At 47.0% G+C, this 15,816-nt stretch overlaps 1 protein-coding gene across 5 annotated transcripts in view; it reads right to left on the bottom strand.

The window, feature by feature from the left end:
• Positions 1 to 15,816, bottom strand: part of LOC128520391 (E3 ubiquitin-protein ligase HECW1) — a 97,001-nt gene that overhangs the window by 6,490 nt on the left and 74,695 nt on the right. For all 5 annotated transcript variants that reach the window (XM_053494611.1, XM_053494614.1, XM_053494610.1 and 2 more), the window contains 9 exons: positions 15,701 to 15,797; positions 13,182 to 13,265; positions 11,350 to 11,456; positions 11,019 to 11,133; positions 10,791 to 10,904; positions 9,323 to 9,475; positions 8,814 to 8,912; positions 7,304 to 7,433; positions 7,026 to 7,172 (listed from right to left, as the gene is read on the bottom strand). In XM_053494611.1, coding sequence (XP_053350586.1) covers positions 7,026 to 7,172; positions 7,304 to 7,433; positions 8,814 to 8,912; positions 9,323 to 9,475; positions 10,791 to 10,904; positions 11,019 to 11,133; positions 11,350 to 11,456; positions 13,182 to 13,265; positions 15,701 to 15,797 — 1,046 coding nt within the window. The remainder of the gene's footprint in view (positions 1 to 7,025; positions 7,173 to 7,303; positions 7,434 to 8,813; positions 8,913 to 9,322; positions 9,476 to 10,790; positions 10,905 to 11,018; positions 11,134 to 11,349; positions 11,457 to 13,181; positions 13,266 to 15,700; positions 15,798 to 15,816) is intronic.

Genomic DNA, 15,816 nt, shown 5'->3' with positions numbered 1-15,816 from the left:
CAACAATATTGGGTGCTGTTGTGGAAAATAATCCAAGACAGGGTGTCACTTTTCAATGGAGTAAATAACAGCATGTCCTGAAGTGTTTAACACCTCTCACTTTACAGCAATTTGTCAATGCGATTTGTCACTGTATATGTTGCTAGTACAGCGATTTGCACTTAGCATATCAGAATGAATTTATATATATATATAGAATATTCTATAAACCTACAGTATTGATGCTTGCCTTGTTGCAACCTTGTTGTAACCTACTTACAGAAATGCTCTTCTGCTCAATCAGGATTAACAATTCAATAATGTTAACAACAACAATAATAAATATTGTGGCGTTTTTACGCCGAGAAGAATGCTGGAGAGACGAGTGAGCTTATTTGCTACCCAATGCAATGGCTGGGAGTACTTTATTTAGCACACAGCCGGTATGGCATGAGCAGCACCTTCACTCAGGAGCCTACCTCTAATTCAGCGTTAGCCTGAACTAGAGCACATTTCACACGTTACACACCCCTCACACAAACAGGGCCGAAGCCGCCAACCCAAACACCTTTCCCCATCATGGTGAACACACACCGACATCCCCGCAAGGCATGCTGGTCGTCAGCCGCCGCCCCGCCCACGCCACACTGCCCCCACCCGAGCTGTGACCGTCCCTGGTCACCATGACGAACTTTGTTTTGGAGGCGTGGAGGCGGTCGGCGCTGGCGGTGGGAACGCCGGTGTCCTTTGGCAGGTGAGGGATGAACGTGAACGTAGTCCTGAGGCGGTCCGGCCTCCACAGAGTTCAATGTTCCCCCGGCGTGCGGCTGGCAAGGCGCAAGACGATCCCGGTGGAGCAAAACTCGTGCCCGCCCCGCCAACCGCACCCGGTAGATGACATCGGAGAGCCGGGCTATTACCGTACAGGGGCCCACCCAGTGAGACACACGCCCGGTCGAGAGCCCCCTCCTTCTCCTTCCGGAGGAACACACCCACACCTGCTCGCCAGCAGCAAAATCTCGCCCCTGGCTGTGAGTGTCCATGCCCATTCGCCCCATAGGTGCCCCCACCCGAAAGTCTTGCAGCGGTGCCCGCGAGCGCTGGGTGGGGCCCTTCTGCCTGGCGAGGAGCGGTTCACAGTTCAGCTGTGAGACCGGCGGAGCGACTGCGGGTGACGCTGTAAGACGGCTGCATGCTGGTTTGGACGGCTGATCACCACGGGAGGGCCTGGAGGACTGCACGGGGGGAACGTCCTGCGTCGAGGGTTCTACGTCGTGACGGCGCTCCACTTGCTCGCAGTACCGGCCACGCGCTTTGCTGCCCGGCCGGCGAGGTAAAGCGCCGGTGTTAGCGCGCAGATTTCCCGCTCGGTCTGCTTTTGGAAGTTCCGCCCCCCGGGTGTGTGCTGCTAACCTGTCCGGCTGTGGTTTGGGTCCAAGCAACCTGGCTACCCCGAAGTTACCACGAAGAGTTCCGCTGGACAAGTTCAGCACCGCACCCCATCTCTCCAGAATGTCCAACCCCAAAATGCAGTCCTCCTCAACATTCCCCACAACGAACCCGTGGGAATAATTTCGGCCACCCACCTGGACTCGTGCTGTGCGACACGCCCTTACCTTCACGTAGCCCCCAGCAACGGTGCAGATACTGAAGGCAGGATCAGGCCGTCCGCAAACACGCTCGCTTTGCCCCAGTACTCCAGAGCGCAGCAGTGAAACAGCGGAGCCGGTGTCCACGAGCGCCCGCAGTAAGACGCCATCCAGCACACAGTCAATGTAAAGCCCAGCGCGGCTTACCACACGTCCTCCCGGCGCTAGTCTAGCGGCTGCTGGGGTACGCTGTCCCGTGCCTCGGCCTCGCCGCGAAACGTCGGAGAGTTGCTCATTGCCTAGCCGCGACGGGTAGCCCTGTCCCCGGCTAGGTTCATGAACCGAGCACCACTGAGCTGCGGGCGGCCGCTCGGCTCTTCCGCCGCGATGCACCGCCGATATGGGCTCAGCGCGGCAGGTCGCTTTGCCGGCTAACGGCGCACGGAGCTGTCTCTTGCTCCGGCGCTTGCGCTGCGCCAGCCTCCGCCCCGAGATCCAGCGCCGGGATTTTCATCTCGCCGCTGCGCGTTGGTTGACGTGGTGTGCTCGCTTTAGCGCCATCGGGAAAGCGCTTCTTCGCGAGTAGTCGCTCCGCTACTCGGCGGCCCGCTTGGATTTTCAGTAGATCCTCCGTTGTGCGCTTGAACCCGTTACTCTCCATCCCACTTCTGACACCAATGTAGCGTTTTTACGCCGGGAAGAATGCTGGAGAGACGAGTGAGCTTATTTGCTACCCAATGCAATGGCTGGGAGTACTTTATTAAGCACACAGCATATAAGGCATGAGCAGCACCTTCACTCAGGAGCCTACATCCAATTCAGCACTAGCTTGAACTGGAGCACATTTCACACGTCACACACTTCAACACACACACAACAGGGCCGAAGCCGCCAACCCAAACACCTTTCCCCATCATGGTGAACACACACCGACATCCCCGCAAGGCATGCTGGTCGTCAGCCGCCGCCCCGCCCACGCCACAATATGTTGAAAACCAACTATGGAGTTTAATATAAACAGTATTTAGCTGGCAACCCGCGTGCGGAGCGCCTCCGAGCCACTAGGGGCGTTCGCCATGGACCTGAGATCTCTCGCACGCCGGGGCTACCCGGAATTCGGGCCCGTCCAGCAGGAAGAGCTAGCACGGCGTGCGTTCCTGCGGGGAATTCGGCCGTCGCGGCTTCGCGAGCACATCCGGTTGGCGGCACCGGCTTCCCAGTTTGAGGCGCTGCGCGAAGCCGAGCGCGCAGAGCCCATCATGGCAGACCATGGCTCGGGGCCGCTCAGTAGGTGAACCTAGCCGGGGACAGGGCTACCCGTCGCGGCTAGGCCTCGATCCAGCCTCCGAGATTCCGCGACCACGCCGAGGCCAGGGACTGACGGATTACCGCTGCGACGTTCTCAGGCCTGAGGACAACGTACTCCAGCAGCCGTTAAAACTAGCCGAGGAGAAGCCGCCTCCTACAGCCGTCTTTGCTTCCCCAACGGCCGGGTTCAACTTCCGGTCAGGACGCGTAGGAAATCGCGCGGGTGTCTACGTGAACTGTGGCCTGGACAACGTTTCGCTACGGGCGCTCGTGGACACTGGCTCTACGGTTTCGCTGCTGCGCTGGGGAGTATTAGATCAAGGCGAGCGCGGTTGTATGCTGCCGGATCCGGCTTTGAGCATTCGCACCGTGTCGGGAAGTTGTTTGAAGATACGGGCCTGTCGCACGGTGCTAATACAAGTAGGTGCAATCATTCTTTCCCATCCGTTCTTTGTGGCAGACATCGAGGATGATTGTATCTTGGGTTTAGACATTTTGGAAAGGTGGGGTGCGGTACTGAATCTCGTGGACGGAACTCTGCGCGGTAACTTCGGGTTAGCCAGGTTGCTAGTGCCCAAAGCGCAGCCGGACGGGTTAGAAGCACGCACCAGGGGGGCGGAACTTCCGGTGGACGCGCCATGTAAACATCCGGTAGCCGACCGAGCTAGGATAATGGCCGAGCTAATGCAGCGTAGCAGTGTAGGGCTTAGCCAGTCACAGGCCGACACCGTGAAGTCCCTTTTGCACGAGTTCGCGGATATTTTCGCGGTAGATGAGCGCGAGTGCACACATACCAATCTGGTGCAGCACACGATTGATACGGGTAACGCAGCGCCTGTTCGGCTACATCCGAGACGCCTCCCATTAGCTAAACGAGCTATCGCCGAGCAGAAGCTGCGCGAGATGGCCGACTCGGGCGTCATAGAGCCAGCGTCCGGACCGTGGTCTTCACCCGTTGTGCTCGTGCGTAAAAAGGACGAATCGTGGCGGTTTTGTGTGGACTACCGGCGGTTAAACGAGGTAACGCGTAAAGATTCTTATCCGTTACCGCGGATAGATGACGCGCTGGAGCACGTTGCGGGCTCGGCGTGGTTTAGCTCGTTGGATTTGCGTAGCGGGTATTGGCAAGTAGAGCTCGCCCCGGAAGCACGACCAAAAACCGCGTTCTCGATCGGCCAAGGGCTATGGCAATTTTGGCGCATGCCGTTTGGCCTCTGTAACGCGCCAGCGACGTTCGAACGGTTGATGGAGAAAGTGTTGACGGATATTCCTCGCAACCGTTGCGTCGTTTACCTGGACGATTTATTGGTGCACGGCAAGGAGTTTGAGGTCGCGCTAGCTAACTTGCGTGAAGTATTTTCGGCTATCCGGCGGGCGAATTTGCGGCTCAACCCCAAAAAGTGCCAGCTGTTGCGGCGGGAGACGGGTTTTCTAGGACACGTAATTAGTGCTAGAGGTATTGCCACCGATCCAGCAAAAATTGCGGCAGTGCAGAATTGGCCTGAACCGCTAAATGTGTCACAACTGCGCACCTTCCTCGGGTTAGCCTCTTACTATCGCCGGTTTGTAAAGGATTTTGCCACGATCGCCAGTCCGCTGCACGGGCTCACAAGAAAGAATCAGCCGTTTCGCTGGGACAGGGTGCAGGCGCGTGCTTTTACTCGGTTACGGAAAGCTTTGGTCACGTCGCCCGTTCTCGGATATCCTGATACATCTCGTATGTTTATCCTCGACACGGACGCAAGCGATGTAGGGCTGGGGGCCGTCCTGTCTCAGGTTTCCGAGGGTAAAGAGCGTGCTACAGCTTACTTCAGCCGCGCGTTGTCAGGACCGGAGAGGAACTACTGTGTCACCCGGCGCAAGCTGCTAGCGGTCGTCGCGGCCCTTAAACATTTTAGGCCGTATTTATACGGGCAATCCTTCCTGCTGCGGACCGATCACGCTTCGCTGATGTGGCTGCTTAGTTTTAAAGAGCCCGAGGGGCAGTTAGCGCGATGGCTCGAGCCGGAAAACTGCATGCCAACGCCGATGCTTTATCCCGCTGGCCGTGCAGCAAAGAGCGTTGTCGGCACTGCGAGCGGGTGGAGGAGCGCGTGGGTGATCGCGACATCGAACACTCTCTGACCCCCGTGAAGCCGAATGTTCTCCCTGCGCAGTCCTCCGGAGCCCCCGTCGGTAATCAGCCGTCCGATCCGGTGTGCAGCCGAGTTATCGCGTCACGTAAACCATCGCCTGTAGCCGTTTCGCCTGTGCTCCAGATGGACTGTGATCAGCTAACTGCCGAGCAGGAGAAGGATCCGGCGCTGCAGCGGGTGCTGGGGTGGGTTAACGCGGGCCAGAGACCGGATTATGCCGCGGTTGCTCACCTGGGGCCCGAGGAAAAAGCCCTCCACTCGCAGTTCAACCGACTAGTGTTGCGGGGAGGTTCACTCTACCGTCACTGGGAACGACCGTGCGGTCACGAGTGTTGGGAATGGTACACGGGCATGCGGGTGCGGGACACTTTGGAGTCACTAAAACGCTGCGGCGGTTGCACGCTCGCTTCTACTGGCCGGGCTGCCACACGGATAGTGAACTCTTTGTGCACAGATGCGACATCTGCACGGCAAAGAAGGGACCTACCCAGCGCTCGCGGGCACCCCTGCAAGACTTTCGGGTGGGGGCACCCATGGAGCGTATGGGCGTGGACATTCTTGGGCCGTTTCCTATCTCCGATCGCGGGAACCGGTATGTGCTGGTGGCCATGGATTATTTCACCAAGTGGCCGGAGGCGTTTGCTGTCCCTGACCAGAGCGCTTCCACCACGGCTCGAGTGCTGGTGGATGAGGTGTTCTGCCGATTCGGCGCCCCGGAGCAGTTGCACAACGATCAGGGGCGTAACTTCGAGGCGGAGGTGTTTGCGGCGGTGTGCGAGCGCCTCGGGGTGAAAAAGACCCGCACCACACCCCTTCATCCGCAGAGTGACGGCCTCGTGGAACGCTTCAATCGCACGCTCACCACCCAACTCGCCGTGCTTACCAGCGACCGTCAAAAGGATTGGGACGAACATTTGCCTCTCGTGCTTTGGGCTTATCGCACAGCAGTGCAGGAGTCCTCACAGCTGACGCCAGCTGCGTTAATGTTCGGTCGCGAGTTGCGCACGCCCGTGGACCTTGTGTTCGGGTCCCCCCCACAAGTGGATTTACCCACGAAGCCGGGGTTGGATTATTTTTTTGTACTGAAGGACAAACTGTTCCGTGTCCACGAGTTGGCACGTAGACACTTGGCGGACGCCGGAGTTAAACAGCGCCGCGTGTATGACACTCACAGCCAGGGGCGAGACTTTGCTGCTGGGGAGCAGGTGTGGGTGTATTCCCCTGGAAGGAAAAGGGGGCTCTCGCCTAAGCTCATGTCTCACTGGGTGGGCCCCTGCACTGCCTAGCTCTCCGATGTAGTCTACCGGGTGCGGTTGACGGGGCGGTCGCGAGTGGTCGTGCTCCACCGAGACCGTCTCGCTCCCTATCGGCCCAACGCCAGTGAAACATTGAACTCTGTGGAGGCCGGTCCGCCTCGGGAGGGGGGCTGCACCCCTCCTTCCCCCAAGGAAGGACTCCGGCGTTCACAACGCCAGCGCCGGCCACCGTCACGCCTCCAGGACTGAGTTCGCCATGGTGACCGGGGACGGTCACAGCTCGGGTGGGGGCAGTGTGGCGTGGGTGGGGTTTGACGGACGACCATCATGCTTTGCGGGAGGGGTTATGATGTGTTCACCGTGTTGGGGAAAGGTGTTTGGGGTAGTGGCTTCGGCCAGGTTGTGTGTGTGTGTGGGTAGATGTCTGTTTAGTGACTGTGGAATGTGCTGTTGCTCAATAAAGTACTCCCAGCCATTTGCATTGGGCAGCCAGGAAGCTCACTTGTCTCTCCAAGTTCTGCTTAGCGGTAAAAACGCTACAGTATATATGTAAAGGTATACTCTATCCCCATGTCTCTATTTCCATGTTTAAGATACACAATAAAGGTACTGCAGGTACTCAAGTTACTGTATGTTCCATTTAAACATTTTTATCAATACATTTTATTTAAATAGCTCAACCCTGAAAATGTGCCTAAATATTCATATTTGGTTTTAGCATTGTTGTATAAATGTCACGTATAGATGTGCTTGCGTACCTCATAGAAACCCCGAACTAGCGCTTCTGTCTGCTGCACCACCCCTCTCTCCACCCTCCACTTGGCCATTCTCTCAATGTACTCCTTCTTGTTCTTCTCAGTAACCTGAATGTTGGTTCCACCCGACTTCAGCTCCCGTTCTGTTACCTGTGTACAGAAATAATTATCACAATTTGAAATGTACAGTGTTTATTATGAGTAATACAGTATTTTTTTATATGTAGAATCAGATGTATCAAGAAATACAGTAGGTTGGGTTAAGGCATGTACAACAGTACCTGTCCAAAGACCTCCTCATTCACAGTGAAGGTCAGGTCCAGGATGTCTGTAATATCATTATCCTTCATCCACTGCAGGCTCTGGTGAAACTCCTCATCCAGGTACTCTAAATCACTCAAATCGGTTGCTCTGTCCAAGATATAAGACATATATAATGTTTACATAGATGCACCTCTACTGCAATTAAAGTGTGGTTTGAAGTCTAATCTGGACCAGAGCTATTCAAAGATGTTTCTAAAGATCCAGTTACAATAAAGTCCTTGCTTACAAATCTCCAGATAATGAACTAAAAATAATAATAATAATAATAATAATAAGGATGAGACCATTTGAATGAGACATGTTTAATTTAGTGACAGTGGTTTATGTCATCACTTTTGACTAGTGCCATGAACTCTAAACAGAGGACATACACTGCCTGGCCAAAAATGAAGTCACACACTCTAAGATTTCATTTGGCCGCCCTAAGCTTTGATTACGGCATGCAATTTGGTGGCCAGTTCATTTGTGAAAATGATTCCTCATGCTCCCAGATAATTCTGCTCAGGATAATTTGAGTCTAGGAATGTGCCTGTGCCTTGAGGGAAGAAGAACTCCATAGACGTGACGGCCTGGTCAATCAAGACATTCAGGTCACCAGTTGACTTTATTTTATTGCAATGTAATGTTGCTGAGCAAAGCCCTGAGCAACTGAAGCAACCCCAGATCATAACACTACAGTACAGTGGACACTCTGCATGATGGATGCATCGACTTCAGGTACCTTCCTTCTTACCCTGATGTCATGGCTCTGGAATAGGGTCAATCTGAGCTCATCAGACCACATGACCTTATTTTTTCCTTAAAATTAAGTCTTTATACTCCCTAAAAAAAGCAAAACCTTTTTTTATGATTAACCTCTCTAACAAGTGGTTTTCTTATGGTCATACAGCTGTTTTAGTCCCAATCCTCAAAGTTTTTCTTGCATTGTGTGTGTGCACATAGCTGTAATTTCAACTGTCGGTTTGTTTTACAATGCAACTTCACCAAGCATTTAATTAATCTCCATTCATAATTCCTTCTCAACCACTTAATTAAATGCAAGGACCATAAACAATTTGTTTCTGTTCATTCAAATAACAGGAGATTAAATAATAATAATAATAATAATAATAATAATAATATTAACAATAACAAAAACTCCTAAATAGGTAATCATGATGTACCAGTTGACAACTCCTGGTCTAGACAAACTGTAAATAAATAATAAACAAGTTACATGTACAGTAAATAATAAGTGGATATAAAATATTGTGTGACATCATTGTGCTTTCAACCTATTTTATTACATTAATTAACTTTTTCCCCCCTAGTTCCCACCCACAGCATAAAAAGGCAACTATCACATGACCCATCACTGCACCCATCCATCATAGGAGAGCAAACAATCTGGAAGAGTAAGGGGTTGACAGCCATAAAGTCATACTTTTTAGACGGACACGTTTAACAATTTCTGAGAAGAAGACTCACAGTCGAAGGAGAGCCTTGTAGAACGGCCGGGTGAAGAATGCATCCAGTAGGTACTGATGAATCAGTGCCAAGCCCAAAATACGTCCACTGAAGCGGAACCTGTTGAGCCAGACAGCATTAGTAAATGAACTGCCATTACGCAATGCTCTCAATGCAAACTTTTTTTTACTTAAGTACTGCACTTGGCACACTTTTATCTGAGTGGCACACACACTTACTTGTAATCCATATTATATAAAGTCTTAATGCACTACCACATTAAGGGATCGCCTGCTATTCCTATGAGTCACCCAGTAAGTGGGAAAATTCATATCTATAGACGTGAGTTTGTCTCTTATGCAAAAAATAAAATAAATAAATATATATTAAAGTAAGTAACGCAAATTTGGTTGAAAAATGTCACTATGTCGAATGTCTTGACGAAACATAAAATTTTGTTAGTTGTAATGTTAAAATGAGTGAGAAAATGAGAAAGAAAGAAAGAAAGAAAGAAAGAAAGTATGACATACCATTCTAGATGGTTCTCTACAAAGGCAGACATGGGACTAATCTGGACGGTGTACGTATCGTTGGCCGAGTACTCGAACAGGCCGTAGTATGGGTTAAACAGCTCCTGAGACAGCAAGAAGAAGAACTCCCTCGAGGGCCCGCTGTAGTCCAGACTGCATGAGACAGACGAACAGTAATAGCAAGAAACCAAGTGACCAGACATTACATTATAAGGGTATGATTATATTAATGATAGAGCTTTTGCAGTCACATGATCCACAATTAAAACATTCATCACTTTGTCTGGCAATCATGCCCGCCACAAATGATGCCACCAAGCCCGATAATGATGAATCGCTGTCTGAATTTGTCCCGACGGATTTTACAGAACACATGAAGAGAGACCAGACGGTGAAGGCTCTGGGTTACTGATCGGAAGGTCGGGGTTTAAACCCCAGCACTGCCAAGCTGCCAACTGTTAAGCCTCTGAGCAAGGATCTCAACCCTGTCTGCGCTGGGGAGCTGTATCCTGGCTGACCGTGCTCTCTGACCTCAGCTTCCTAAGTGGATTATGCAAATAAAAAAAATAAAAAAACTGGTCCGTCAAATACAAGTGACAACTAATTGAATCTTGATCTTTGACCAGTATTAGCCTTGTCTCCCTGCTAGATGGCTGATAATCACAAATCTCTCTCTCTTTTTTTTGTTGTTGTTGTCATCCAGGTTTTTCACTTTGTATGCTGAGGCACTCCTCATGCAGGCACTGTAAAACTGCAAACTGGTTGCCAGACGAAATGACAGTTGGTTTTGTTTTACATTAGATCTGATGTCACATGCAAGAGCTCTATACATCCAATAATAAACTGTAAATGAAAATGAATTCATGAGACAAAATTTATGTGGGATACTTAAGTTTAACGAAACTATATAAAACAGTTTATGACTCAATTCTTTGCTGTGTTTGCAGAATGCATGATGTAATCATTTTCAGAGCAAGAAATCCAAGTTAGTGTTAAATACTGTATATGGCAGATAAAATGTGGAACAAATGGTTACAATAATTATATGTTTTTTTGCACGGGTTTCAGTTAGGGTTGTGTTGTGTTAAGTTGTGCATCCTGCAATATCTTCGTAGGTGTTAAAGATGCATGGGTTTTAATGTATAGTACATACTGTATGGAATAATTTCTTGTTAAACTGCTGGATCAAGCAATTGGTTTATAGAAAATATATAGAAACTATATTAAAAAAACAATTTGGACTGGAAAACATGTTTGTGACTTTATTTACTAAAATAAACCCAAAAAAACTAAAGGAACTTAACTTTCTTATGTTATGTATAGATTATACGATATTATGTTGTTTTATGATATTAAGTTATGTGAGATCTGCAAATATAATTACTGCAATATTTTCTGATTGTTTATTTATTTGTTTGTTTGTTTTTATGTGGTGGAACTGAAGGTGCTGTAATGGCCTCGTTCATACCCTTCCTCTCCTACAAACATGATGTAGAGTTTATTCCTCTGGAGCTCCTTGCGTGAATGTGCCATCACATGGTTGAACGTGCCCTCGAGCAGGTGCTCTCTTCTGATGAGCAGCCTTTCACAAAACAGACAGATAGATATGTGTGTGTCGAGATTAGATTTCTGCTTTAGTTTTATATTGTATCCATCGTGCACATAACACCGATGTCACACTTGCACAAACACATACTTGATTTTTCCTGGCCCTTGGCCATAGCCCTTGGCTTCAAGCTTCCTGTAAAAATTGCGAAGTTTGGCTTCAAAGTCCCTGCGATATGGAGCAGGTGCTCTGGCTCTCTGCAGTCCTGCCAATACAAACACACTCTTAGCTCGAGGTTATGTGCCTGTATTAAATTATTTGCTAGTTGTAAAATTTTCACTGTACAAACATAACATTTTGGCTTCAATAATAGTTTTGTAAACACGATTAGTTCTCCTGCCTTTATCGCCATGTTCCTGCCAAGGTCCCCGGCAGTGTAATCAATCTGCGTTGATTTCTTTAGGACAAAGGATACACACACCTGGTGAATTCTGAGGGGAGGATCCAGGAGAGCATCTTGGAGAAAAGCTGAGGCCAGGGTGGAATGGGTGAGCTGGGATGTATGACATTATCTCCTCTTCGAACAAACTGGAGAGAGATCAGAACCAGAGCTGAACACAGGATCATTTGGGATGCAGGTTATGCATAATTATGCAGGCGCTTCTCAGAATCACATACTTTGTGTTAATGTTTTTCTGTATTAGTGTCATTTCTGCAAGTAAGCCTTCTGGCGGCTTCATGGGTAATATTCATAGGTATCATTTTCTTCAAGCCTCATGTTTAGCTGTTCCAAGATCTCTTACTTCTTTTTTGGAATATTTTTTTATGTGATTTGATGTAAAAGTAATAAATGAATAAAATAAATAAAAAAGCGGCCGAGTATCTTAGTGGTCAGCACTGTCGCATTACACCTCCAGGTTTGATCCCCACCTCGAGTCTGTTTTCATGTTCTCCCTGTGCTTTGTGAATTTCCTTCCACCGACCTGCAGGTTAGGCTAATTCCATCCATCTAGGAACCTCTGTAGTCCAACCAGGGATCGTGGAGGCCAAGGCTGACCATTGTATTGAGTCCCACTTTGTACGATTGTGGTAGGTCTTCTTTTTAACATTCACATACTACAGGCGATTTGGGGGCACCAATTAGCCTAATCTGCTTGTCTTTGAACTGTTGGAGAAAACTGGAGAACCCTGAGGAAACCCACCAAGCACAGGGAGAACATGCAAACACCATGGCCTCAGGAGGCTCAGGTACAAACTGTTTGTGGAAATTTCAGTCCTGAACTATTGAGTGACAGCAGGTCAATGGAAGGAACTGAAACTCTGACTGCAAGTAGTGTCCATGGTTAGAGGACACCACATGGACAATTTTGGCTGTAAACACTCATGGTGGATTTGCTATGAAAAGGCTGGTTAAGTGGGACGCATGGAAATGTACAGTATTATTAGGTTACAATGAATCATAGCCTCCGTTGAGTACGAGGCGGTTTTAAACGAAAATCTATGTGCCAAGAGAAGAATCTTTACCAATAAGCTATAAATGGAATGCGGTTGAGTCTTTCAGCAAGACAATGGTCCAAAATTCACACATAAATGGATCAATAGCCACAGCATCAATATTTTAACAATGCAGTTCATAAGGCTTTATCACAAGCATAAGGCTGCTTGTTTTGTTTATTAAAAAAAAAAAAAAAAACTTTCCAAATATGCATACTCCTTCTACAGTATACTAATGACACCAGTAATTATGAAGCTGACTGTATGTTAATGCTCTAAGATTGTATTGTCTTTTATCTCAATTGTAAATTCTCTTCGCCACGCTTTTAAACCATGTCTGCAAGGAAAGTAAATACAACCGGAGTTCTCTCTTTAGTCCTAGACTACAGGAGCTGAATGGATAATTATCTCATACGCAGGATAATTTAGCACGAGTCTTGAACTAGCATGGGTTTGGAAAAAGCAGTCTATAATCATTTAATTGTAGAAAAGCTGCATATAAACATTAAATCACGGATATCATAATATCCGTTCAGTTAGGGAGAACCAGTCCTGAATTATAAAATCACGTAGAGACTAAATCCTAGGTTTAACACATCACTGTTTTCAGAAACCATAGACAGACAAGAAAAGGCAAACATGCAGTTAGATATATCCTGATATAACTACAGAGATTTATTGCACTGCATCTGAAACCATGTGTATACAGTATGTGTGTGTCAGATCACAGCTAAGGGCAAGATTAATGCTTGGCACTCTGGATTATGCTACATGAGGCTTACATCATGAAAATTTATTGAAAAAAAAAAACACACACACCTTAACAACATAACCAGGTCTGCATCACAAGACAGCTTCTCCACCCCCTGTGACCCATCGGTCCTGATGTAATGAATCTTCTCCCTGCAAGAACATAAATACGTACACTCAGCAGATTATTCCCTTTTTTATTTAGTCCTGAATGGCTTGAGGAATGTTAATTGTGTTGAAGCACACAGGTAATGAATGCATTTCACCTTGCTGAATGGAGCTGTAATAAGTGGCGTTCAGGAATGCTTTTAAGACAACGATCAGACATCCACATTTGGAAGATAGGAATCAGTCTTAGTGTGTAACTCTATACATAAATAGCGCTCTTATCACATTTAATGGCAGCAGCCGTGACAGTCGTCCATCATCCACTGACAGTAAACCCAGTAGTGTGAAACATATAGGACTGACGTATAGAAGGTGAATTATGGTGTCCCGTGCTCATCTAAGTCGTCTTCCTGAGATTATCAGAGCGATTATTATTATATGGTCATAATACTTATCTTGTCTTTTTTGGGTTGCAAGACACACTGGTGAAATAATTAGATGCTTATTGATAAGACAGCCACTCTCCGAGGTCCTTCATTTTAGCCATCTCTAACCACAGATTGGTTATTCACAAAATAAAAAACCCAGAAAAATTAACTAAGCCAGTAAACAAATGGAAATAAATAAATATATAACATGATGTATCTATGAAGACAATGAAGGGCAGGATGTCCTAATCCTGTGTCTATAATAATAATAATAATAATAATAATAATAATAATACATTTTATTTATAAGCGCCTTTTATAACACTCAAGGACACTGTACAAAACAATCAACAAACAAATGAGAAATACAAACAAGAAAAAAACAAGAATGTACAAAAATCAGTAAATTCAAGGAGGATAAGCTTTAGTGAATAGATTTTAAGTCTGGTGTTAAAGAGAGAGAGAGAATCTAAGTTACGGATGTCTGGTGGGAGGGAGTTCCATAGAATGGAAGCAGAGCGACTGAATGCTCTACTCCCCACTGTCTAGTACAGTAAATCCCATAACAGATGTCTACTTTTGGTATGTTGCACCAGGCAATGAGTTGTTGCAGCATTGCTAGCAAATCACTCACCGGCCACTTAATTAGGCACAGCAGCGAGCGCTGCTGTGTTTGCCGGTGTGGAGATCACGGTGTGGAGGGTCAAAACCGGTGATGCCATGGCATGCCATGACACACATGGCAGCAATTCAATGCATTTAGGCATGTATCATATATGTTAGAAGTCATGCTAGAGGTCAAAGAAGAATGGCCAGAATGGTTAAAGCATCTCGTTTCAACTATGGTATGATGAAGAGTATCTCTGAACACACAACATGTTTAACCTTGAAGAACAGAAAAATGAGGATAAAATTCACATTGGTGCACCAAATTAAACAATAGAAGATTGGAAAAACATTGCCTGGTGGGATGGGGCTCGATTTCTGCTGTGACATTTGAATGGTCAGGTCAGAATTTGACATAGAGGACATGAAAGCATAGATTGATCTTGGCTTGTGTCAATGGTTTAGGGTGGAGGTGATGGCACAGTATAATGATGTGTGGGAGATTTCCTTGGCACATTTCGTGCCCCATAGTACCCACTGAGCACTGTTTAAATCCTACAGCTTGCCTAAATATTGCACCTGATAATGTTCATGGTACACAAAGCTAAAATCATCTTAAACTGGTTACTTGAATGTTACGTTGAGTTCACCGTACTCGAATGGCCTTTACTGTCACAAGATCTTAATCCAATAGAGCACCTCTGGGATGTGGTAGAACTGGAGATTCACAGCATGGATGTGCAGCCGACAAATCTGCAGCAGCTGTCTGATGCTATCATGTCAATGTAGACCAAAGTCTCTAAGGAATGTTTCCAGCACTTTGTTGAATCTATGCCACCAAGAGTTAGAGCAGTTCTGAAGGCAAAACGTTTCCAACCCAGTACCAGCAAGGTGTACTTAATGTAATGGCTAATAAGTGTAAATGCATGGCGTATTACTGTACAATACATACATACTGTAGACATAACGCAGGCTGTGTAATCAAATTGTACTGAATTAACAAATTAAATGGTGTATCAGTAAAAAAAAGAGAAAAAAAATCGTTATAGCTATATATAACTATGGCGCTTAATTCAAAAGGTATTCTTTATTTAAGTAAATATACAGTGTATTTAATAATAATAATAAAAAAAAACTTGATGTTTAAGTAAAAACATTTTATTCTTGGTAAAACTGAGCAGCGATAGCTTAGCAGTTAAAGCTTTAAACTATTGATCAGAAGATCATGAGTTTAAATCCCAGCATCACCATGCTGTCAATAAAGGTGGACCAAGAGGAGCAAGCCTTTGACACTGAACTGCTCAGTTAAAACCGTGTGTCGATTCTAAGTCATTTTGGATAAAGGCATAGACTTAGACTTTTTTCTTTGTTTTTGTAATAACAAAGACCTGACACCCCTGCTGATTTCACACTCCATTCTCACATAGAAAACAGAGTTCTCCTCACCTGAGTGTGTGATTGCGTGCCAAACTTGGCTGCCTCTCCTGCAGCAACTCCAGAATGTTCGGCTGACGTAGAAAAGCCACGATCTTTTCATTATATGCTGTAACAAACAAAAAGGA

Source organism: Clarias gariepinus, chromosome 4, assembly GCF_024256425.1.
Source record: "Clarias gariepinus isolate MV-2021 ecotype Netherlands chromosome 4, CGAR_prim_01v2, whole genome shotgun sequence".
Taxonomy (NCBI): domain Eukaryota; kingdom Metazoa; phylum Chordata; class Actinopteri; order Siluriformes; family Clariidae; genus Clarias; species Clarias gariepinus.
Note: the sequence above shows the minus strand (reverse complement) of the source record. Positions and strands in the feature narration are given on the sequence as shown.